General features: G+C 37.3%; 1 protein-coding gene across 1 annotated transcript in view; it reads left to right on the top strand.

Annotated features, from left to right (window-relative positions):
- The window catches only part of SPON1 (spondin 1), a 175505-nt gene that overhangs the window by 24634 nt on the left and 124420 nt on the right, over window positions 1–26451 (top strand). The window contains exon 3 of the mRNA XM_042035479.1: window positions 9503–9636. Within this exon, the coding sequence (XP_041891413.1) occupies window positions 9503–9636 (134 nt within the window). The remainder of the gene's footprint in view (window positions 1–9502; window positions 9637–26451) is intronic.

Here is a 26451-nt window from a genome sequence, read left to right as displayed (position 1 = left end):
GATTAGATCATGCTTTCTCTCAATTATTGTTGCATTATGGATAACAGAGCATCTCTTTTTTTTTTTCTTATTTAAATTTCCTAACTGTGTGAGTGCTTTAAGCTTATTTTCTGGGTGAACGGGAGTTCTGGACCACTGCATTTGAAATATGTTATTGACTGGACTTGAATGGTGACTGGAGGTCCTTACTAATGAAATATCTATTAGTCACAGTGGAGGCACATTCTTTCAAGCATTTATAAATGGTATTTTTGTGCAAAAATTTCTGTACATTAATAGAAGCAAAGACACATGGGCTCAGGCAGATAACGATAGTTGCTGCAGAAATTGAGTAAAATCTTGGTACCAGTATGAAAAGTTTCATATTGTTTTGATGAATAAAGAATGTGCTGACAAGATTTTAATTTGCATTTAGCAAAAATTAAAATGCTGAGTTTTGCTCACAGTAATTAGGTAGTCCTGCAGCTTTCAGCACACATGTCCATAAACATAATTCTTCTTTATCCTGCCAGATACTGAGCATTCTGCACTTGACTTTTTAATGGCCTTAAATTGTATGCTTAGCATAAGACCTGGAAGATGGTTTAGGTGCATATTTATAAATCTTTGGCTTGTGCTGAGACAGAAAGAATCTGAATGAATTCTTTACCACATGGATTTGGGAAATGTGTGTGTGTAATATGCTTTACGCATTGCTAGAGTTTGGTTTATGTGCACATGCCCTGGTTCAAGATAACACAGAAGGCCAGGTCTAGGGAGGAAGCTCAGAGCTCTGTTTTGTCCCTTTTCAAAAAAGGGCATTTGTTTGTGGGGATCAGAAATAAATGCAAAAGGAGGTTTCTGATTTGTTTTTTAATTGAATGTTTAAAAAAGTTCTATGTTAGCACTCCTAGAACTGATGCAATTGCAGTCCTGGACTAGCAAGCTAGAAGTAATTCTTAATACTTTGGGGAAACATTTTGGTCTCTTGTCTTCCCAGAAAGAAACACCAATATATTGACCCTTTTAATGGAGTATATTGATTTCCACACTCTTTTTTTTTTTGCCGGGGGGGGGGCGGGGGGGGGAATTTTCATCCAGATATAATTCCCAGGTTTGAAGCAGATGAGTCAGAAAAGGGTTCATACTTGGATGGGGAGGAGAAGGTTCAGGTGTCTGAGTCATTAGAACAAGGATTGAACCAGAGAGTTTTGTAGCCCTAAAACATGCTTCTCCACACAGCACCAGTCTCCTTCAGCATAGATTTCACTCAGCCTCTTCTTCTTGCATCCCTCTGCTTTGTAACACTAGTAAAACACTTCACTAGACCAGCAGGGATGAGGCTGGCTTGGTAACTCGGGAGGAAAGTCATCAAAATAAATAGAGCAGAGATCTGAAGACACATCAGTGCTTTCATTACCTGACTGCCAAGCCGGTTTTTCCCCTCAGTTCAGGATATACGTGAAGTAGAACAGTTCAGGAAAGAGAGTGGCTGAAGGTTGCTCATTTTTTAAAATCTTTCCCTGACAGTGAACAGCCTAATTCAGAACGGATTTCTGAATTTACATCTTCCATCTCACAAGCAGAGTCTTCAGTGCTGGTCCCAGAGCACGCTCTAATAGCAAGTCTCTGCTTTTTGCAAGATAAATAAGAGAAATAACGCAATAAGTTTTGTCTTCTGATCCCCCTGTGCAGCCAAATGAAAATGTAAACTATTTTTTCGCAAACTAAGTTTCTTTTTTTAGCACTATTTAAATTTCCTTTTAAATTAATTGTGCCACAATCCCTGGAAACACTGGAAAACTACTCTGGCGTAGAAGATGCAATTGTCAAACTGCATCTCTGCCAGATTTGTTGTTGTTCTGCTTCCTGGGTTCTGTGAGCATCAATGCACCGAGCTGGGAGATCTTTGATAGAATTTGGCTGCTCTTTCTACGAAAGTGAGACAAAGGCTTGGTACACAGGGGGCCCCTCCAACTTTATGTCTTCCATGGATTTCCCTGGCTTAAATTCTAGTTGACTCTCTAAGCTACTTTTCCATTTAATTTGAGAAGTTGGTGCATCACAGAAGAGGCCGAAGATCTGGAATCTCAGATTTAATCTCTTCCTAAAGTATTCCTGTTTATAAAGGCTGAGACCAATTGGAAGTGTGACAAGCTTTTAAGTATAATGTTACCACAGAGCATTTAGTATATTGTTTTGAAAAAGGAGCTCCATGTCTATATCCCTACTTCACAGACTACACTAAAGTGATTTGAGAAAAATTGTTTAGCAATACAAGTCACGTCTCACGTCCAGTCGAGGGTTGTATGCACATTGCCTTGCTTTATATCACTTTCTTTTATGAGGCTGCAAAAGCATTTTGTTCTTTAAACAACTTTCCAACGCTTTTCATCTATCTAGAAAACCAGATTAAAATGTGCTCTTTAATGTGAGGTAGCTAATTGCATTATATGTGTCTGGATGTAGTGGTGGGAAATATATTTAGGAATTAACAGCAGTTTTCTCTCTTTCCAGAGAAATTTCTGTATTATAGACTTGAATGAAAAGTCCTAACTCTACGCTCTAAACAAGAAATATACAAAATCCTTAAACTTTTACTTCTTTCAAGTGATTGTTATCTAAAACCTGTTGATTTCTATACAATATCCCCTTCAGCAAGCAATGTTTCTCCCCGGCTAAAGCACTTGAGACATCATCTATCAAAAGCTATTTTTTACTAGATTGGAATAGTGGCTATTTTTTGCCAAATAAATAATGTTCACACTGAAATAGTTTGACAGCAGAACACTGAGTATAAATAATATCTCTGTGGAAGTATTCCACAGAGAACCCTGCATGGATCTTTGTTGAGGTTTATTGTGGTTATATTCTCATCTAAAATGCGTGTGTTAGTTTTGTCATCTTGGAAGAACTGTTGGCACTCTGATCCCTCCATTACATGGAAGACAGAAATGAGAAATCCATGAGAGCCTGTGAGAACCCTAAGTGGCTGTGCTCCATTTTTTTTTTTTATTTTTCAATATTGGATTTTATTTTCTATCGCTGCTATTTTGGGTTGGCCTTGGCTCATGTGTGGGGAGCTGGCCAGAGGACTGCTCTGACTAATGCTGACTCTGTTCCCAGGGGACCTGCTAAGGGTCATTAGAGCACAGCCTTCATCGGTGTCCCCATCATCCTCACTGGTTAATGGTCTGGTTTAGGGCTGCAATGGGACAGCTCCGCTTCCTAATCCTTGGAACAAAGTTTTGGGAGTAAAATGTCTTTATTTTCATTTTACAATCATAAAATTTACTATATTTTCATCTGTTATTTTGTGCTTCCTAATTTAAAATGTACTCAGACCATAAAACCCCCTCTCATTTCACAGAAAAGCAAATTAATTTCTTTTGCCTGAATATAATGAAAAAACTCCATAACCCACAAATGAATGTGTTTGAATTGGTCATCACAGAGTCTGACCTCAGTAAATTTACTCTAGATTTAGGTCTAATTTGACTAAATTGTACATTAAAGTAAGCCAAAAGTCCTGTTTCTTTGAACTAAAACTTTCAGCCTTTCCCAGAATCCTTACACATCGTTTCAAATGTTGCAAAAGTTGCTGTGTAGGCTGGGCACCAAGCAGTGGGAATGAAGGTAAGCCATTTGTCATGCAGAGCGACTCGTTGCTTTGGTACAGAAAGTCACACGAAGTTCCTTTGCACAGTTTCCTTGTGCTGGTGCCCCTGGTGCTGTGAGTAATTTGTATGCTCTGATGCTCATGCCAGGGCACTCTCTTTGGCAAGAGCCAGCTGGGGCACTCTGGGTCTTTATGTGCCAAGGTGTGAAAAGCAAGTTCAGTCTTCAAAACAATTCCTGGTTTCTGATGAACACTGTTGGATAGTACTGGATGTGCTAAGAAGCTAGAATATTTGAAGGGATTTCAAAAGATGATCGAATTTGTAAAGATTTTGTCCTTTCCCTGCTGGAAATTAGTGTTTGCAAATTGCTTGTTACACATGAAATAAGAGAATTATCCTTAGTCGAAATAGCTACTTAAAGGAAGTTACTGATGGAACGCAATGAGATTTATAGCTATGAGAATAATGGCTGCTTTCTGTGCCTAATACAGTTTCTCTGTTAGAGACGATAAAAATAATGTTATCAGGGAAAAGCTGGGTTATCTGCCCACCCCCCTCCTCTAGTAATACCGTCTGATAAAGTAGCTTGAATCAATTTACCAAACTGTTTTCGTAGAGATGTTAATGTTGCAGTCAAGGAGGAAACTTCACGGGGAAAAAGGATGAAACTTTGGACCATAAGTCCCCTCTTAGATGAAAACTGCCTCAATTCACAACAGTCTGGGCTCATTCATCTCCTGAGTTTTACAGAGAGCTTTAACTTAATTGGCCATTTTCATCTTACAAGCATAAGTCTGCAGTGTAAGCTTCATAAATCACCATGTTATAATTTTAAGTTAACTAAGAGTGGTTCAAAAGCAAGAAAAATACACAATATAGCATTTTACATTTACTAAATACTGTCAAGCTACTGTGACCTGTTTCTGCCAATACACATAATCTCTTTACTCTTTTCATACATATAAAGTAGAGAAGAAACAGCTATTTTGTTAGCCTTCCCATGGCCAGGCTTGGGCAGGAGAGGCTGTTCAGTGTGAAAGCTGGCTGTGTGTAGTGCTGTATCTTTACTGCACTTCAGGCTCTTGTCACACTGAACTGCTTTCTTTCTCCTTTTGTTTGGGTTGCACCTTGGAACAGATCCTGCAGTACCTATAATATAGCTCAGGTTTACTTGGGCTGAAGAGCAACATGCAGCAGATTCTTGAGAGCAAAAATTTTTTTGCTCAGGTAATGATTACAGAACTGAATTTGATTTCTAATTGCAACTTTGTGGGACATCTACGTAAAGTTTCTGCTAGAAGTTACCAGAACCTAGTGATAATCTACAAGTGTATTTTAGCAGTGCCTTTCTTCAATAAATCTGCCTTTTTCTCAGTGCTTCAGAGAAACCCTAACCCTTATCAGACCCAAACCCTTCTCAAATCCTAACCCTAGCCCTGATCCAACCCTAACCCTTATCAAATCCTAACCCTTATCAGACATCTCCAGCCTTGTGGTGCATTGCTAAGGATGGCCAATGTTACAGAGAGCCCAGCAATGCTCAGTGGTTCTATACAGCCTTGAATCATAGTCTGCACTGAGATTGATTACTGACACTGCATAAAAAGTCCCTGTTCTGATCTTCTGATTCTGAGCACAGGCTCTGGCAGAAATGCTGTGTCCTTTAGTCAAAGAATATAGTTATGGGAAGCACGTCTTTGAGGTAGGGTTTTTAAACTGACTTTGTACATCATTAGTTTTACGTTCCATATAATAAGCTTTGTTCTAGATTAATCCCTAAAGGCTAAATATTATTGCTGTTACATAGACCCAGTGTTCTTTTTATAATTGGAAAGTTTCCTCAAGGAGAAGACAGTTTTGCAACATTTATCTTAGCTCTTCCAAAGAAGAAATCTGCCCACAAAGACGCTTATCTTGTGAACTTTTAGCTGGGTTCTTTTTTTTTTATTCTATTGTTCCAGTAGAATGCAGCTGTTTCAGTGGGTGGAAAGTGATGATGTGTCCACAGAACAAGAAGTGGTGCTGAAGGTCCTAGCCACTGGTTTCAACTAAGGAAGTGGACACAAGCCAATAGAGGGTTTATGTAACTTCATCTCCTTTTCTACTCAGTACTAATCCCTTCCTTTGTGATGTATGGTATTTAGAAATTTTTTAAAACTTTTTTTCAGTGCTGATATAAATTTATGGATAGTGTAACTGCCTGGTTTATTTGACTAACAGTTTATAGAAACCAGAAACAGCAAGCTCTGTCACTCAGCATGAAGTATTCCAGTTCTGAGAAAACCAGTTGTTCCTTTTCTTTAAAAACTAAGCAGTTATTCAGTCCTGCTTTTCAGGAACACCCAAAATTTGTCCTCAACCTCATCAGTGTTTGGAATATGCAAAGAATGTAAGACCGAGCCTGGAGCTGGTAAACTTTCCCTTGTAATATCTGTGCTTTCATGTATGTGGATTTACCCAAGTTCAGCTAAATTCTACTTGTTGTGACACTAGTTTAAATCCCAGTTAAATCCAGGAATCTTGTTCAGGATTTACACTCGTTTCCCTGAAGGAATAAATTGGTCCAATAATACCACAATCATAAAGGGGAAAAAGACCTCACACCAAAACCTTACTCGAATATTAAAATCTAATGTCATTGCATTTGTGGATTTGAAAGGATAAGTCATGCAGAAATCTGTTCCTCTGAGGATTCAGATTTTTTGGCCAAGTGTTTATTTTTTGGTTTTAGGATTTTTGTCCAGCGTGGTTAATTTGCTGGCCCATTCCTGAAAATGTAAGGCTTCCCATTACAGATAACCTGGGGTTTAGAAGCTATAATTTTGCAAATGCTACGTTTTAATCTGCGTGCCTTTCCCCTGCCAAATCTTTCCTTCACGCCTATGTGGTCTGACTTGAGTCCAGAAAAAAAATCAGGATTGTATTACGTGTCTCTTTTTTCCCCCAAAGTTGGCCAGGATACTTTTGCTTTTCTCCTGTGTTTCATGGGAGTGTAATAGTATCATCCTCTGCCCTAAAATATCATGTCATTTGTAATCCTGGTGTATAAATCAGGCTTCCCTTCTTATCACTCTTAAGAAACTTTTTTTAAAGTATTGGACCTCCATGGATATGGAAAGAAGCTTGAGATGGTTTATCTGAAATCCCAGAATCTGGAAAATTTTGGGGTTTATTAAATATCGTAAGATGACTTTCTTTAATCATCTCAAATCAACTGGCATTTGAGCCTTCCCAACTCATTTAGAAGTTCTGTACTGTATTCTGTCCACATTAGGAGTCTTTACTGAGAAAGCTTCTGTCCAATTTTCCTTCAAAGGAATGCTTTTTGGAAGACCTTATGATTTTATGTTCAGTATTTTCCAGTAGACACTCATTGCATAACTCTTCTGCTTTGATGGTTAGTGATGCAGGAAATCATGATGTAGCCTTGAGGCTCAGCCACTTCCTGTTCTTCCAGGATTATGTTCTAAAAAGCAACCAGAACTTTCAAATTAGTTTATTATAGGCATCTGTGTTCCTTGAGAGAACTCTTTACTTGCTAATTTGCAGGAATTAAGTAGGCAATAGGAGAAAAAAACATTTCCATGTTCATTTGCTGCAACTGGAACAAGGATGTGCTTCAACATAATGACTATCTAGAATTCAAACACATATTTCAGGTTCTGCTTTTGCAGTCAAGTCATAAATTCGGCTTGTAATAACTACTCTCAGCTGCTCACAACTCCTTTCTTACGTTGTTGCATTTGGTTTTGGTGTTCCTTGTGATTCCATTCACCATTGGTGGAAAAAGCAGGATGGGTTCACCTGGAGGTAAGAATTTACTTAATGTGCAAATGCACTTGGGTAGGCCCGCAATGATGACTGCTGGATGAATGATCTTTAGAGATGTGATAGCAGCTAAGTTTTTGTTAACTGAAAATAGCGATTTTATACTTGGAGAGCGCCAGTTCATTTCAGCTGGGCTTCTCAAGACACATCCATTGATGGAGTGTCTGCCAGGCAAGAGCTAAACTAGATTGGGAAAAAGTTTCATTGGTCATTGTGGAATAGCTTGTATCTGATCAATCCTCTTCATACTTACATGTAATCATATAATCTTGACCTGAATTGAACATATTCTTAGTTTTTATCCAAGAGTCTGAGTTATAGTGCAGCAGCACCTTGCATCTGACAAGGGAACCAGTGTAATTTGTACAGTAATTTGTATCATTTCCATTTTTTTAGAAAAGCTGTCCTTTTTAAGAGCTTTCTGATGATCTCCTAAGAGCCTTTTCAATGGGAATTATCATGCTTTTGTATAACGTGTGATAGTATTTTATTGTGTATGAGATGGTAGAAAATCACTCATTCTTCTCTCAGAGCTCCCACCAAAATTGGGTTCTGATTGAGAATGAATTAGTGTGAGATATGGATAAAAGGTCAATTGACGTGGTCCTGAAATAATTGAGACAACCTTTCTGAGAGATAAGTAGGCAGCTTTATGTCTTTATTTTACTCTTGCAGGAATAAGGCAGACGGAATAAGTACAGTTGGTGGCTGAAACAGAATTGTAGATCAGGGATTTCTTGGTGCTCAACTTACATGCATTACACTGTATCCAGCAGAAGTAGAAACTCTGCAGTCAGCTTAAGCCTCCACCAGATCCCACGCTTCCCACTGCTTCCCGTTAATTAAAACCCAGCAAATGTGCACACTGTGTTTGGTTACACAGATTCTACGAAGCGTTAAAAAACTTGAAGCATATTAATAGCTTTAAATTTAAAACTCATTACCCACTGCCCTATTGACCAGCTAAATAGAGTTTCTCAGCACTCCTCTGGGCCAGTGCCACTTCATTCTACCATGGAAATACAGAAATGTTTGTTGGCTTGGCTAAAAATGTTTGGGAATGCCGGCGGTATCCTTGGGTGAGATTACGAGGATGCCTGCTCACTAAAGCAGATCTGGCCCAATTAAAGGTATTGCCACCCTTTTTTTAGAATGCAAAGAAGTATTTTTTTGTCAAAATACTTGTTTAAACTTATGTTTACTGCCGGAAGATTTTATTTTTTTAATATTTTTATTCGGTAAATGTGTGTGTGTTTCTCTGTGTGTTGATAGAAGCAGGATTCTGAAGAAGCCCTTTCAGAGCTGAATCTGGCTATAAATTGATAAATACAGCTTCTTCCTCAAAATGGTGAGGTTTGTAATTCATTGCCTGAATTTTGACCCAATGTTGTGTGAATTGTGGCTTCATCAAATGAAACAGGACCACTGAGCATTCTGAAGAGAAATTTTGCAATATCAGAGCATTGCCTGTTTCCAGATAAAACTTAACAGTTTCTGATGAAATTTCTTTGAGATCTGATGAATAGAAGGCTTAGAGTACAATCCCTGAAACACATATGCAGTGAGAAAGCTACTTTGACATGACACCTTTGAGTAAAATCCTTAGAACACCAGTTCCAAATCAACCTCTCTGGTTTTTGACTTGTACCACTTAGACTTTTCAGTTAACCATCAATCAATCAATAAAGCAAAAATGTCTGTGTTTTGGACTAAATAATGGATTCTCAATTATCTGAAATTACAAATTTTTTATTATTTTCAGTTCATTAATATTTACAGGAAGCTCGAGTAATCAGGATCCACAAAAAAGGTTATTTGCAGCGATGCTCTGAAAGGTCTGAATTATCTTTACCTAGAACTGACTTATTCTTCTGTCTTTATTTCTTGAGCTTTTTGTTTTCAATTCAGTGAGCAATCTGCATGTTATAAATAAATTCACTGAAGTAGTGCTGAGCTAAGCAGAGAGAATTATAAATATTCCACTCAAAGAAAACACGAACTGATAAAACACACTCGAGAGACATTGGCCATGCACATCCTTATCTTTTCCCATTTTTCTCGTTCCATTTCCCTAGATCATAGATGAAGAAGAAACACAGTTCATGAGCAATTGTCCCGTTGCTGTGACTGAGAGCACACCTAGAAGGAGGACACGCATCCAGGTGTTTTGGACAGCTCCTCCCACCGGGACAGGCTGTGTGATTCTCAAGTAAGTATTTTAACACATATTAAAGTAAAGCTCAGTTGATGAGTCTAATATTTATTGGAACCAATGGAGTTCTTAATTCTTTTTTCTCCTTGGACACAGTTGACCAAGTTTAGTTCTACTTGCACAGTGAAATGTTAGCAATTTAAAGCCTGAATATTCAAAAGTAACTCCAAGCCTTCAATAAGCATCAAGTCAGTAAACCTAATTGAACTTGTTAGCCTTTCATTTCACATAAAAAATCTAAAAATTCTTAATTTTTGGGATCAAAATTGCATCCGTCTGGTGGGTAAAAAATAGGCTCTTAGGTGAGATGAATAATAGGAATGTTCTGTAGAGTCATTGTTGTCTAAATGGACCTTTATCAGTAAAACCAGATCTATTTTTTTAGAGGTGAATGCTTTAATTTTAGAGCCGGTGATCATTTACTGATATTTTACTATTATTACACAGTCTCGTGTGTTACCATGCTTTTCAAGCAGTAGAGGAAGGTGCACTTTGCTTTAGGGTGCACTTTGCTTTAGGGTCACTCATTGGTCTGTAGAACTAAAGAGAGCCAGAGAAACGTTTTCGTGTCTCTTAAGACTTTGCTGTATTTAATTGGACAGATTGGCCAAATATTCATGGACAATTGGAATTTCTTTGCTTGCCTTGAATCCATGTCTGGGAGAAGCCTTAAAAATTGCTAAAATATGCCCTGCAGCAGACCAAAGTGTTTCAAAGAGACTTTTCAGTGCAGGGGATAGTGACTTTTAGGCTTTTAAAGGAACACTATCACAAAGGTCGTGCAGAAGATACTTCAGACCAATTCAGGAAAATATGTTATTAAAATTGCAGTTGATTTCTGGACAGGCTGTGAAATTGCCACCAGCAAAAATGGCCTGTGGCTGCTTTCCTCTCACCCTGTGCTTCACTTCTCCTCTTGTTGATGGGCATGAGACAGACACTCCCCTCTTCCACATCTGTGAGGGTGATCTAGTCCCCACTCTAGCTGTGGAACAGTCTCAAATCTTTGGCAGTGTGCTTCTACTTGCTGCTTCTCAGTTTTAGTGTAATAATTTTAAGAACCACCTGCTTTAATGTGTACTAAAGCAGCTCAAGAATACACTTACAGTCTTTTCTTAAGCTCACTACAGACAAGTGTACCTCAGGCTGCAATAAAACCTGTTAGAAGTTCTGTTATGTTTAGAGATGGAATTTTTCGAGAGTTCATTTGGCAATCCAGAAGATTCCTTGAGTGTTGCAGAGCTTTTTATCAGTAAAGCTCCTTGGTCTTCCCCCCAGGACTGACCCCCTCGTAGCTGCATAACCAATATTGCTTGAGGCACTTGCTATTTAAGTAAATTAATAATAAGGTGATGATGCTTTATATGGCTTTTTAAAGAGACAAGATTTAAACTTTAATCCAGTAATGATATTCAACAACACAAGTTGATGGATTTATTTTTTCTTCACTATTGTCCTAAATAGAATTGCCATTATCAAAAAAATATTAACTAAGAGCTATACTTTCCTCCGTGAAACTCAAAAATCTGTGGCTGAAGTCAGCTCAGGGACCTGCCTGGGTCTTGTCAGAGAAGGAATGCAGTGAAGTACCACCAACTGCAGGATCTTGATAAGTGTTTCTTCTCTCTCCTCGCTGCCAGTCAGGTCATGCTGGATGTTCAATACTGTTTTTTTCTGTGAAGTATTTGAATTCTTGCAGAAAAGTCAAGAGAGGCTACAAAATGTAACAGTCAGAACTGCAGTTCTCTGCACATGAAAGTATGAAATTGTCACTGCCTCAAAGAGTGCACAGAGTGAAGCACTGCCTTACAACCTTCTCAGGCTGCTGGATATACATCAGTAGTGCCAACGGCACACTGAAGTGCCAGTAAAGAGCTGCATTAGCTGACTGGTACCAGTTCTCATAATCCATTTGGGAAAATAAAAGAGCAGCTTGGAAATGTAGGTTCCAGGAAAATGAAAATTTTGGTGTTATGACCACCTATTTACAGGGTGTCGTGGGTGTCTTTGGTGTGTATGTGCTGCTGGAAAATGAAAGGAAGTTGTTAAGTACCTTTCAGAGAAAATTATATGGGAAATACAAGCTTCCTCCCAATGATTGCTCTGTTGACCTCAGAAGGTAACAGCTCCATGCCCAGGACTGTTCAAAGAAAGAATGACCAATATTAAGAGTTGCTGATGCCAGAAATTAACATTATAATGTGGCATTTGTTTGTCCTCCATGGCCCCATACATAGCAATCACTGATGGGGTTTGGGCATTAGCAACATTTACATTTTCTCTTTTGTATGTAAAGATTTGATGGCATCTGAATTAGAGTTTGTAGTCAGCCTTCTTCATAAACCTTCTTTATGGTCAGCTCCCATAGAATAGCATGGAAATGCTGGAAAAAATTTGGAAATAATTATTGGTACATTAGCATTGGAAATAATTATTTCTTAATTATTCTAGATGATATAAGCAAAAGTCTAAAAGCAGGTGTTGTTTTAAAGAGTTAAGTCCAAATTCATCATGGAAAAATTCCAAAACCTTGAACTTCAGAGGAAACAAACTCGGTGTATTTTTCTTTCTTCTGTGTGTGATGGGACTGCAGATATTCTTTTTAATTATCAGTACATATCTGTTTCAATCCTTGCTATGATAACTTTGTTTTAGAATTTCCAAAACAGAATGGCAGCATTTTGGAGCCTGTTCTGGATCACAAGGATATACTTTTTCACTATGCCCTGATCTACTGACTTCAATATATAGAAAAGTTAAATGTGGTCACAATTTAGACATAACTGACCCATAAAAAATTATTACAGTTTAAGTGCCAAATAAAGCTGGGTTGTTGTGGTTTTTTGGAGGTTTTTGTTTTGTGGTTTTTTGTTGTTGTTGTTGTTGTTTTTGGTTTGGGTTTTTTGTTTTTTGTTTTTTTGGTTTTGTTTTGTTTCATTTGTTTGTTTGTTTGTTTGTTTGTTTTTCTTGTGGTATAACTAAGTATAGAATCTCCCAGGAAGCTTTTCCTGGGCTAGTTGTGAGATTTGGGAACAGCTGTTTTTCTGCATTTTGTGAAATCTGGTAGCTTTGGTGGAAACACTTGCTCAGATTTGGGTAGTAGCCTTCCCAGTGCTTTCTAGGCATGGAGCATGTGATCAGTGTGGCTGTGACAAGCACAAAATGACACACACAAATGGGAATCTGTAGTTGTAGGTTTCAGTAAGGGATCCTAAATCATTTGGCATGTGCACACGTGTGTGTAATGCTAGCTTTCTGGGTGGCTGCAAAATACAAAGTTTAGGGAATAAACATGTTTGAATTTGACTTACTGTCACCACCTTGCTTTCTAAAACATCTTTTTCTGTGTGAAGACTTAGAATTGTGAGAAGAAAAAAGAAGAAAATGGATTAACATGTGATGTTGTACTGCAGTGGTTTTGTTGAGAATAATTCATGCATTTTCTTCATTCCCAACAAGAGATGACAGTGAAATACCCAAAAGATTTGAATCCTCCTGGACTCTGCTGAAACTGCCAGCACTAAATATGCTTCTGGGATGCAAACAATAGCTGAGGCTCCATTTATCCACACACTTAGGCCTGTGCTTGAGTCTCACTGAAGACACAAGATAAAAGACTTTTATTTTACACACTGCTTGGGAGACCTTCAAGCTTTAAGCCCTCTTTCCTGTTTGTCTATTTGGACCTTCTCAGCTGTCATGCTGTGCACAGTCTATTTGTTTCCATGTTCACAGTGCAACCTCTTTCTCTCCCTGTTTTCTTTCCCTTGTTTCCTGTGATTGATCGCACACCAACGTATCATGTGTCAGGATGGGAGGGCCAGGTCATTCCTTCATGTTCTGATAAAAGTTTCTGTTTTAAACTCTACTTACTAGGTTTCTGAGCTCTTCAGAATGCATTTGCTTTCTTGGATCTTTGAAAACCCACTGTTAAAACTTTCTTGAGAAAACTTTATTTTTGTGATGTACGATTTATACAGAAAATAATTACAATAGGCAATAGAGCAGTGGCAGAGCCTGGTGGTATTGGTATCATCACATGGAAGTAGAGAAATTTTCAGGGGTTTGAACCCTGTCTTGGTCAATCTGTTTTAATATTTTGTTGAAGTGAGTGAAAACTGTTTTAACTTTTAAGGAACACCTTTTTTCTGCGTATGCACTTTCATGCTTGGTTTAGCATATTCTCCTTTTTATGAAAAGTAGAACAGTACATGTGCATTTTTTTTATCTGACAGCTAATATTCAGAGGCTGTGCTTAATTCTATAAAAAAACCTCCAAGTAATGGAGATTTATCTTGTTAAACAAGGCAAGTCTGAAGTATGGGTTTCAAATAGTGATTTGCCCCGTTGACCAAAAAAAGGACAATAAATGTTTATTGAAAGCTTCGTAGCAGTGATGGAAAATCACCTCTTTTAGGTTGCTTTGAGCCCCAGATTTCTAGAATCACCTGGTTTGTTGTATTCCTCGAGACAGTGTCTCAGTTTAGTGTGATAAACAGGTGGGTTAAGGTCTGACACATGTAACTGGTGGGAAATACAGAGCAAACAGTTTTCTGCAAGTCCTTTACAATTCTGTAATAGAATACAAGAGTGAAGAAAATTTTGTCAAGTTTTTAGCTTGTCACATATTAAAATTTCATGATAGAGAGAATCTTGTTAGTATCCAAATTGAGTAAATCTGTCAGCTGGTGTAGATCTCATGAAGAGTCTATGTGAGATGGTAATTATCTTTTCCTCCTTTAGCATTTGCTGATTTTCACTAAGGCTGAGATTAATTGTTAAATGCAGTAAATGATGGCCACACGCAAATAAGTTATATTCAATTTACCATTTGGAGAAGAAACCACAGTTTGTGATTGGCTCATGAAATAATTGAATTCTCAGACAGCTCATGTGACTTGTATGGTAAATGTAGCAAAAGTTCCTGCAGACAAGTTATTCATTTCTGCTATACATATCGTGCTTAAACAACCGACAAATTAAAATCTGGTATCTGTAAATACTGTTCATTACCATTAGTACTTGCAGAAATGCACTGTATTCATCATACTGTCTCTGCTGTTTGTTTCTGGAAATGTGTTCTGAGTCATCTCTAGGGAAATGTTTTATAGTTTCTGAGGAAAAGTGTGGAGCTTCTTGTTTGCCTGAATATGTAATTATCTTCATGATTTTAATTATGCTGGGTCCTGTTTGCATGTAATCAGAGAGCAGAGGAATTTTAAAGAATTGCAGCCTTCTAAATAAAAACTACGGCATATTTAGTGTATATCAAGCATGTTTTGGCAAAATCTTTTAGATAGTTGTGCTGCTGGAGCAAAGCTGTCATATCTGTGAGGACAACTTCAGTTCTATTCCATGGGTCTAGGCCTTGGATATAACACTCAGTTTCCAACCTCCATGTGGGTTCTGACCATCCTCTTCCACTCAAGCTTCAAAGCTCTGAGGGCAAATGAACTCCAGCTAGAGCTTTTTGAACCTTTGGATTTCTTGTAACTTCAAGCATTCTGTTCGTTCAGGTCACTTGGCCTGTCACTCCTGGTAAACACTGTGCTGAAATGTGTTGGAGAGACTAAAAGAAGAACCAAATGTCATAAAACCTCAGGAGTTCACAACTACATACGCATGCTGAAAATGTCTTGGTGTGCAGCCAAATTTCTTCTCTGCACTCGAAACTCATGGTGAGACCCCTGGGCCAGAAACGGAGCACGAGGCACCTGGAAAACAAGGCCCAGAATCCACAAGAGCAGCTGCTCTGTGGTGTGTAAATTAGTATGTGACCAAGTCATTAACACTGCATTAGGAGGAGTGTTGATGAGGAATGCCAAACTGAGGTGCTCAGAGTAAAAATGTATTTCAGAATGAATCTCTCTTGCTAAAAGTGTTGTTATTATGATTCTCACAAAACCAATATTGCATAAATTTGCCGCTAACAGAAAGAAGTTCCAGTTGCCAGACTCCTTTACGTGGGTGGAAGCTGCAGTCATATAAAAGCAACATCCGATAGATGATGACAGAGTTGAACTTAAAAAACAATAAAGAACAAAGAATTATGTACAGTTACAGCTGAAAAATTTGTTTGCTACTTTTCATGCCTGTCCTAAATCCCTCATCAGTATCAATGAGCTGGCAGAGGGAGGAGAAGTTGGACATGGTTTTAATTTATTTAGGTTACTAGACTAAGCTGGTGAAGTGCTCTAAGTGGATTCTTTGCTCCTCTCTTACGTTTTCACTGCTAAAATGTTTCCGTTTCTTTGCTTGGCTCTACTTACCTCTATACATAGAATTTTTCTCGATTTTTGGGATACTTGCCCGATTAAAATATAGCTCAATTCTTTCTCCATATACTTAATTGGGTGTTTATGTAAATGCTTTATATGGAATGTATTCTTTAAATCAAGCACCCTATTTGCTACAAAAGATGTGAAATTATGACCTCACATGTTCTTTTAGGATTCCTGAATATTTATGGGTTGTACTTGAGGGAGATTCATGGATTTACACTTATTGAAAACTCACACTCTTTATTTTGAAGCAGATGAGTACAACTGGCTCATGATGAGCTGCAAGAAATTCACTATAAAATTATGCCTCTAAATTTTCCAAGTGTAAAAACTAACAACAGAGAAGCCCAGCTTGTTTGAATCAGATATTAAATTTGTTATTCAGTCTTTTCCATTCATCCTCTCAGATTGTCCAGACACTTCATGTCAACAGTTTTACCTGACTGTTTATTAGAATACTAACAGTGGAGCAATTGAGCACTGTTGTAAAGCATTTATGGACAGCTTTTCATTAAAAGTAAATATAACAGCCAAGAAAAAAGAGAGATCAACCTGCCTTCCTTGGCTAGCAAGAGCTCTCTATAGCAATCTGTTTCTGGAGTGATAGAAGATAACAGTTCTCATATTATAAATAACTTTATTCTTTTTCCTAGTAGACACAATGAGTCTTCTGTGTGCAGAGAAGTTATAAAAAATTCTGTACTAATAGTTTTTAAAAAAAGGTAAGTCTTTATCTTCCAGTTAAATACCACATAACAGCAGCAATAGCTTCTGAACTTCATTTTTGATACAGGTAATAGCAGTATGGCTTAATATTTCATAGCTTGAATAGAATATTTTGTGTAGACATTTCGTGTATTTCTACACAATTAAGATAGCAAACTAAGATATCTCTGTGCATCCTAACAGTCCAGAGAACAAATGCAACCTCTGATAGATAGAAAATGTGTGATTTTGCATATGCAATCCTGGTGATGTGCCTTCATTTTGCCCCATTCTTCACTTTTAGGAGATGTAACAGAAATGTGCCCAGCTTTGAATGGCTAGGGACATAGATTGGGAATGAATTGATTTGGGCCCATTCTTGTCCTCTTACGCTGAGTTCTTATGTACAGCTCAACTCCTTTTTCAATGCCTCTGTTTTCTCAGGAGCAGCTAGATGTCAGTGACTCTTCTATAAACCAGTGCAGGATAGAAAAGCTTGTATTGCTGTCATGCTGTCCTTAAAAATAAAGTAAATATTTTCTTCATCCAGAAATTTTATTGTTTTTTTAAACAAATAGGACAAAAGTTTAAACTTTTCAATGAAACTAACTTAGAACCCTGTATTTTATTTTATAGGTGAAACACCTAGAGAGTTTACTTGTGTTAGGAAGAAAGAGTAACCTGCATTTCTGTATAGCTTCTATATTTATATTAGCTCTAATATTGGGTGTAAAAATGCATGTTTTATCTCGATATGTATGGTAGCAGCCCCCTGGATCTACTGACACATCTACATTTAAAACCAAACGCCATTTCACTTTCATTTTGTCACAGGTTTAATATCATTTCTTTAACTTCACAGTGGGAGCACGTGAATTTGGAAAGCGTTATAAATGGATTTTCTTGTAATTTTGTGTTCTTCTAGATAACCTTTCTTTTTTTATGGTGCAATTAATAAAGTAACCCTCTATAATCTAGTTAGATTCATTCGTATGCTGTTTTGTTTGTAAAGATGTAGTGTTGCAAAAGAGCTTAACGGTTTTGCTACTCAAGGATGGGTTTATTCCTTGAGGAGAGCAAAGCAATAGAAGAACAATGAGAGAAACAGAGTAAGGAGAAGGGTGGTGGTCTTTCTCTAGCAACAGGGGGAATGTAGTTATGGCTTTATTATGAAAGATAGTATTTTAAAATTTTTTTACACTCTACCTTGAAAATGCCTGCAGTAATTTCATATTAAAAAAAAAAAATCAGTGTTATAGCACATTTTGTGGTAAAATGAAGGAACGTGCAGTTACTTTCATTGGTCCATATCATTATATTTTTTTTCACAAATGTCTTTTTTTAAAACTAGCTGTTTTGTAAAAAATAAAAAGATTGTGCACTGATGTGCAGTGGGGTAGGAATTCAGGCATTACAAAAGTTCAACATACCTTATGGCAAGATAATGATATCAGTTACCTTTTTGATCACCATTGTGTTTTCTCCAGACTTATGGGAAAATCCTTAAAAAAATTATATATTAAGGTTAACAGTGGACACAAGCACAGAATTGGTCAGAATTCACCTGTATCCTTATTTGGCATTTTACAAAACCAGATGAGGCATTCTAAACTTCCATTTTTATTTCCCAACCATTATCCATGCCGAGTTTCTTGGTCTTTCCAGATTCCCAACACTGTTCTAAGGATACTTGTGGGTTTCAATCATGCACTAAAAAAAGTCATGTGAAATAGGAAATGAGGCATAGTGCTCTCTAATGTTCCTACTTCCCAATCCCAAGCTTGAACATAAATAAGGAAACCATAAAAAGTGATGTCAGAGGGTCTTTAATGAGCTACCAAAGCCCTCCTGCCTGACTTTACTGTATGATTGTAGGGTGTACTGTGATTGAGCTTCCCCTGCCCACCTCTTCTACTTTAAAAATAAGAACATTGCTGTCTAAAAAATCCTGCCATCTACTTCTGATGTAATTAATATGTAAGCATTTTAAGTAAAGTTTTGAAAAAGTCTGCTGGTTTGATGCACCTGTGTGCAAATCTACAAAGATTTGATTTACAAATCTAAGTAGATGTAGGAAAAATCAAGGAAATGTTTTTTTCAATAGTTTTCCTTATTGACAAAATTTGCATCAGAGAAAGATAAATCCTCAATGCATTATTAATTCTATTTACATATCCTAGAGGAAAATGCAAAAAAGGATTTAAGACATGTCAGGAGGGAAGTTCTATGAAGTATCTTACACTGAAATCTGATTTTGTCTGAATTTTGCTCCCTGCAAGGGAGGAAATAAAACAGTACACAGATTTCTTTCTGGCTGAGTCTCTAGTAGAGCCTGCATTTTCATAAATTTCATATAGTGGGATGGAGAAAAATATCAGCTCCATAATTTGCTTGTTGTTTGCTGTTTGTAATGAAAATCATTGTTAATTTAGGAGCCCGACAGCTGTAGGACATTTGCCATTAGGCAGCAGCTGTCAGTAGCACTCTGGTTTATTTTGCAAACAGATGTTTAATTTGACTTCAAGGCCATTGTCATTTTGTGAGGGGAAACAAAGAGAGAAAAGGAATAGAAATAATAATGATAGTAATAATTTGATTTCCTTTCAGATCATACAGCAGAGTCACTATTGATGACATCAGAAGTGTTGTAATTTTTTATTACTGAATGTTTGAAATCAGTTTTTTTATAACTGCCTGAAGTTATGCATGATAATTCATGTTAAGGAACTGATTTGTCTTGTGTCAGGAACTGAAGGCATTATTTTAAAGTACTATGATACATTTTTAACATATGTATTTTATTCATGAATCAAAATGTCATACTATTTCTGCAGGTTACAGATAAAGAGATTTTGGTCTCTATATTGAAATCAGAACTCTAGTGGGCCCACTGTCATGCAAAAATATTTTGCTTACTTTGGTATGGTGGTGTTCTCATTGCACATCAGTGAATGTGAAAAGTAAACTGAGTACAGTGATGATGAAAGGAGGTAATTAAAAAGCTAAGTAGTGTAATGTGGTTAATTTTTAGTTTTAGTAACAAATGAGTCTATCCAGTATGTGTCTAGTGATTGAAGCTTTAATAAAACTGCTGTTATAACATTTTGGCAAGATCCTCCATTATTCAAAATGTCTATTGACCCAGATAAAAGAATGGAGATTAGCAGTGAATGGTCTCACTCTTACAACACATTGGTAGTTCCTAGATGTTACAAAGTCTACTTTAAGTTAGTCATAAATGTGGCACAACTGGTCATTTGCTTCTTCATAATACAATCAGTATTGCACGATTGTATTCTGTGAGGATGTGTAAGTAAACCTGCATTTAAATGTCAGAAGCTATACTGCACGTATGGAATGAAATTTTCATTTGAAAAATTTGTCTGGCAGGCTGATGTAAATATTTGGTGAAGTGTCTGCATGCCCACAGAAATCTAGAACAGTTCTGCAGAGCACATTTTGCAGTTAAAATTTCCAGCACAGCTCTGCTATATATGAAAGGCAAATGGATGAATAAACAAGGTGCTGGATTCTGGCCATCCTTACTTGTATTGAATAGTATTTCAGTTCTCATGTGAGTTTGCATTTATTAGCTGGAGAGTCCCTAGAAAGTGGTGTGTAATATCACTAAGGGTCTCAGAACCTGAACACTGTATTTATCTTGATTCTTTGCTTCATGTGAAGCACCACAAAATCAATTCTGATTTGTTTCCTTAAAGGAGCAGCTATTTGTATTATTGCAGTTCTTTAGAAATTCTGAAAGGCAGAAAAAACACCAAGAAAAGGAATTGTTCTTTGCATGAACTGGCTGATGAATTGATGTTGTCTTTCTCGTTACCACATTTGACAATTCTAAGGCTATTGTGAAAGGATTGAAACACTAAATTCAACCAATAATTGGGTGGGCCATTCCTTTCTTTTCCTTGCAGTAATTAGGTACCCACTTTTCCCATCTTTTCTACATCATTAGACATGCATTAAGTATCTTTGCTCTCTGAACAGCAGCAGCCTGAATGCTTTTTGCCCTGCTTTCCTGAAGAAATGGATTTGTTGCTTCATCAGTTCACTTCTCCAGCAGAATTTAGTTTAAAGTCTTGCAATGCACCAGAAAGCACATTAGATTCTTTTTTTAATGGTTTCTGGGTTTTATTTGCTGCAGAAAGGGCTGGGTTATGGGCTGGTGTCTAGGGAGGGACTCAGCTCTGTTCCTTTGAGGGATAATGAGCTTGATGCTTTCTCACTGCTGCATGTGGAGCCCCACGATAATCTTAATATGTACCAACTCAGTTAAGTTTTACAGATTGCCCATCACACAGTTTCTTCCCATTGAATTCTCTGAAAATGGAACATACACTAGTTTTATATACAGAGAAATTAATAAGTGCTCTCTTATGATGCAACTGCCTTGCAATGGTGGCTGGAGTAGATGCATGATAATACAAGAAGCTCATATAAAAGGCACCACCATCTCATGATTGTTCATAAAGAAGTTGTCTTGCTCATCAGATTCAATTTAAATAGCAAAATATTAACGAAAGGCATTTATCTAATTTCTCTGATTTGATTGTGGCCAAAGCATTGTCTTCGATATGGCGAAGAAACACAAATAGTTATCGTTCTTCCTGGTTTTACAATAGTAATCTGTACTTCTGCTACACACAGTTCGACTCACAAAGTGCTAAATATGTTCAGGCAAGTAACTAAAATAAAGCTAAACTTGAAGAGGAGGCAAATTTGACAGGTACTTAGATAGATATGTGTTTGCATTGTCTTTTTCAGTAAGCTACTTGGCTCAGTGAGAATAAAGTTCTAAGTGCTGTCCTTAAAATTTTCTGGTTTTCCAGTAGCCACTCATGCCTCATAAGAAATTCAGGCTGGAATTCCCTTCTGATTAAGTGAAACTGAAGCTGGTAATTGATTTCAGTAGAAGGTCAGTCAGGTGTCACTAGAGTGTCGCCTAACAGCAGCATAAGATTGTGGGACACATCTAGGTTTTCAAAACACCCTCAACATCAGTGTATCTGGTTTTATGTTTATATGTTTATAGTTTTCAAAGCATGTAATTTTTTTCTGTCTCTTTTTCAAGTTTGAATGTTTGGTGGGAACAAATGACTCCCCACTATAATAAACAAAATCACATAGTTATATTTTTGTCTAGAAGATCAGGAGATTTGTTTCCTTTGTTGCTTTAGTTTCAAAATCCAGACAAACATTTGGAAATGTTTAAATGGCACTGCTTGGGTGTCAATCTCAAACCCATAATGGGTTCACCTGTTTCCCATCCAGGTACCTGAAGGAGCACCCCTGCTTGTCTCCACAGTGTCTGAACCCCTTGCTCTATTTCCTCCTGTATCTCTAATCACACTTGGTGTATCTCAATTATCCACATTAAAACATCTCCCTCTTGGAGTTTCTAAGGAAGTTAAAAATCTAATTAACTACACTTTTGTTCCAAATAAAATGTGGTAGGGCTGAATTCCTGTTCCCAGTCTATGCCCACTTCTCAGTATAAAGGGTGATTTATCATTCTAATCCCTGTCATTACTGCTTACTCCTGTTCACAGTGCTCCTTTAATAGTCTTATTCATGTGCTCTCCTTGTCCCGATGACTGAGGGAGATACAGAATCTGGATCTTTTGCTTAATCCCTGCTCCTCTAAGCACAGTTGTAATCACTTCCTCCATGAAATGCTGATCTTTATCCGGATCAACGAGACTTCAGGAACCCCACTGAGGCACAAAGCTTCTTGAGACTGTGGGGTTTGTTTCCTCTCCCTGCTGCTGTATGTTGTTGTGTAGAAAATGCTTTACATCGCCGTGAAAAGGAATCACAATCTTCCAAGGAGTTTCATTACCCCAGAGTGATTTGGGGCGTTAATGTTTATCATTAAAATGCAATCACACCCACAGTCTGACAATCCACTGCTGCAGCAAAGAGATATGCCTAGACTTGGTTCTTGCCCTTCCTATGCATGTCTTGGACAACTTTTGATCCATTTCCTATTGTGTTTCTGTACCCTTCAACACTGCTATTATCTTAGCCCTGAGAGTACTTTTCTGATTTTCATGTGTTTAGCAATTCTTCTTTCTCCATCATTTGCTTGCTCTGTTGTAGCAAAAGTGCAATCAGTGTCACTGGTGTTGGCAGCTAATCAGACATGAGAAGGTTGTATGATTTTGGCATTTTTAGGGCTGAAGTCAAGACCATGATGTACAGGTTCCCTGCCATTGCATTCTCCAAAAATCAGTGTACCAAAGTTTGGCAACACTATTTGCTGCAAATCCCTACTGAGAGGAATTTTTGCAAGCAGAACAATTGTATGAGCTCGAGACACTGCTCTAACCCTCCTCTTCTTAGCCACGAGCAGATGCTAAACAATGGGTAGGTGGAGAAGCTTGCTGAAAACCACCCTCATTATGTAGAGGAATTTCATGGATTAATTCAGTCTTTCTTTGATAATTATGTGTTGTATGATCAGGGTGGTCTTTCAGCTATTTCTCAAATACAATTTGAATGTGCCTTCTTCCCATGTGCTGCCACTTCAGGATGAGGGAAGTAGAAAAGTAACCGGTATCAACCCTTTTATCTTTATTTTCTTTCACTTCTCTGCATTCCTGTCTTGCAGCATAAATGCCCAGCATCTCCTGGCATTATGTGGCTGAATGTTCAGTAGGCTGCGCAGTCCCAGCTGTCAGGGAGAGCTCTCAGAACAGCCCAGGTAGACGAGATTCAGTTGTTACAGGTATTAATTCTTGACAGATGAAATCTGTCTCAGCTGCACTAAAGAACTGACAAGTCTCTTCTGATGGTTCCAGTCCCACGACTTAACCTCAAGTACTAAAGACACTGCATAAAAATCTTCCTCAGGGAAATACATTCATAATAGTAAGGTCTTTTTCAAGAAGCAGTATTAAGCATTTTAATATTAAATTGTGTTATCTTTGTCTCAGTGGGTGTTAATTTGTTCCATTAATTGTGGCGTTCACCTTCAGGCTCCTGTCAATGCTAGTGAAGTGAAGATTTTTTTTGGATTTGAAAACACCAAATCCTTTATTCCAATCTAGATTCCTGCTACTGGCTATCCACTAATCAGTATTTTATCAATGGGTGGGCTTTGCTTTTGACAAATAAATTTTTGTCTGTACAAGCAAATAATTTACTCATTTAAACATAATTTAAGTATATTGCTAGTTGACAACTTTTAAAAAAATAATAGGAGAATGCAACTTCTAAAAATAGTAGGAGAGTGATAGTTCTTTTTTGTTTTATCTTCAAATTAGTTTACTTCATGCTTTATAAATATTAAAGATTTAAAACAATTTTTTTAAGGTTCTGGGGAATTTTTTCTGTCTTCATTAACTGGGTGCTTATGGTCATGTTTAAGTTTTAATTATTTTGGGTTTTTTTAATATATGAAAAAGATGGTGTTTTTTTTTTTCACTGCCCCAACCTGGAGTGGGGGGAAGGTGATTCAAGAGGGGAGGGGAATATGAGTAGGATATAAAGATTAAAAGCAGTGCTGTAAGAGGGAAATTATGCTGTTGCTGTGTCTGTGCAATAATGGCAAAATCAACAGAGGTCGAGCAGTGACCTCAGATCAAGTAGGGAACTTAGGGACAGGTGAAGGAACATGAGGGAGGTTTTGAGATGTGGCCTTTGCCTGCGTGGTTGGTTTTGTTCCCCACCCTTCCATATCAGGTAAAGCAGGCTGGCAGAGGGGGCATGGCTTCAACACCCAGAGAAATCAACTATTTAAGTTCCCTGTGCAAGTGGGTGAGCATCATACAGGTTGCAGAAACCTTAAGCAGAAATAAATTGCAGCTTGATAAGGGTTTTATGTAGTTTTGTTTTTAATTTTGTTTTTAGGGTTTGTTAGTTAGTGCACAAGTGCTTTGCATTGCTTCTTATCACGAGTTAGCTCAGTTATCAGATAACAGGATTTTAATTTTGGGCTCACTAGCTTGGAAAAAACCTGTAGTCCCACCTTTGGTAGATTGCTTCCATCTTGCTCTACAAAACCACTACTTAGAATAACAAGATAAATCCATCCTCCAAACACTCAGTCCTATCCAATCTGTTCTGACTTTCCTTTGCAGAATAATTTATAATGCTTAGCTCTGAAATTCAAGGAGACTGCTACAGAAAGTGGTGACTATCAAAATCCTTGGTGAAGATCTAGCCCATGAACAGCACTGGGCTTTAAGTGATGTTGCTTTTTTGGTTTGTTTTTGTTTGTTTGTTTTTGGGATCTTTTTTTGGGGGGGGTTGGATTTTTATTTGGTTTTGTGGGGGTTTTTTTTGCAAGTAATAGGTCATGTCAGAAATTATTGTATCAGTACAACTTCTTATCCTGAAGATTTTAGATTTAACATTTATGTCATGCGGCCATTCAAGTAAAGAACAGAGAGATTTCCTGAGGAAAAATATCAGATAGCAGCATGTATAGCTGTGTTTTCCTTCAGAGCTCTTTGTTGTATTATATATGATGGCAAAATTAGTCCTGAAGTCAGTGAGCTCCCTTGTAGGTGTGTGGTGGCAGACCCGAGTATGGTATGAAGGACACCAGAAGGATTTGGAAACAAGAGGAAATTTCTAAGAGAAGCTTTAGAGTGCTTTGCTCTTGCTGTGGGGTTTCTCTGAATTATATTTTCTGACAGTATATGTGAAATGTTAAAAAATAAAACTGAAGAAGGATACTCTGGTGTCTGTACTGAAGTTTTAGAAGTGAACATGTTTTATTGCTTTTCATGTTAAAATATCCTCACCTTGTGCAGGGATGTAAATGTGGAATTATGGCAACATTGATCGACTTCATGTTAATATTACTGTGTTTTATCCAACATCAAATATCAAGTCTGGTTGGTTTGTTCAAACTGTGTTAACAGCACGCTTAAAACCAATGAACAAAACCCCCAAAATGACAACAAAAAAATGTATCTTCTGTTCTAGCTTTTAAGTTATGCCTTAAAAAATAAATAGTTTGCTGCAAATTTTTAGAATTGACCCTTGTCAATATTCTAAAAATTGGCTGCTGACAGATTCTGGTGTAGATGGAGCCTGTCCTGGCTGAGACAGCACACTTTGCTCATTGAAAATTATTTTGAAGAATGTAGTTGTCAAAAATACTATCAGTGTAAAAATTGCTGGACATCTATTAGCTAAAGGGTTATATAGACTTTCAGAGGAATTTTAATTTGTTTTTAATAAAAGTCTCCTAAATATTAGAAAAAGAAGTAAATATTGTTGGCAAACTTCTGGGAGTTTGTGCTTTCCCTGACCTTGTAAGTGCTTGTCAGAAACACAGGGTTGGCTTTTTTCTAAGACCATGTAGTAGGAAATAAAATGAGAGCATCTTAAATAATGCATTAGAATGACAAAACCCAGTAGCACCAGCAAAATTACAGTAGATGTAAATCCATGGTTTTCACATCACTTTCTAGTGTTAAAGTAAATGGTATATTTAGAAATTCTTTCTCTCCAAAAAAACAACAAACCCAAAAAAGAAAACAACATGATGTTAATTGTTCTCTGTAGCTTTCTGGGTTGGGAAGCAACTTATCATACTGTAATTAAATCAGTGAGGCATGGAATAATTAAAGATAATAATTCTGATAGCTAGAAGGGCAAGACAAGGTTAACTCCCAGGTAATATAGAGCAGGAAAAGTGTCTTATCTGCAACTCAGTAGTTAATTATTATTTCTCAATATCCAAGTAAAACTTGGGGTACCCTCTCCAGCTCTGACAAAACCTGTTTTATTCAAATGTAACTCTAATATTGTACTTAATGGTTTTGATGTAAGCTTAAAAAATGTCGTAGGAACAATT

The sequence above is a fragment of the Corvus kubaryi genome, unplaced genomic scaffold (genome assembly GCF_017639235.1).
Source record: "Corvus kubaryi isolate FWS band 111438036 unplaced genomic scaffold, C.kubaryi_AGA036_p1.0 37384, whole genome shotgun sequence".
Lineage (NCBI taxonomy): Eukaryota > Metazoa > Chordata > Aves > Passeriformes > Corvidae > Corvus > Corvus kubaryi.
Note: the sequence above shows the minus strand (reverse complement) of the source record. Positions and strands in the feature narration are given on the sequence as shown.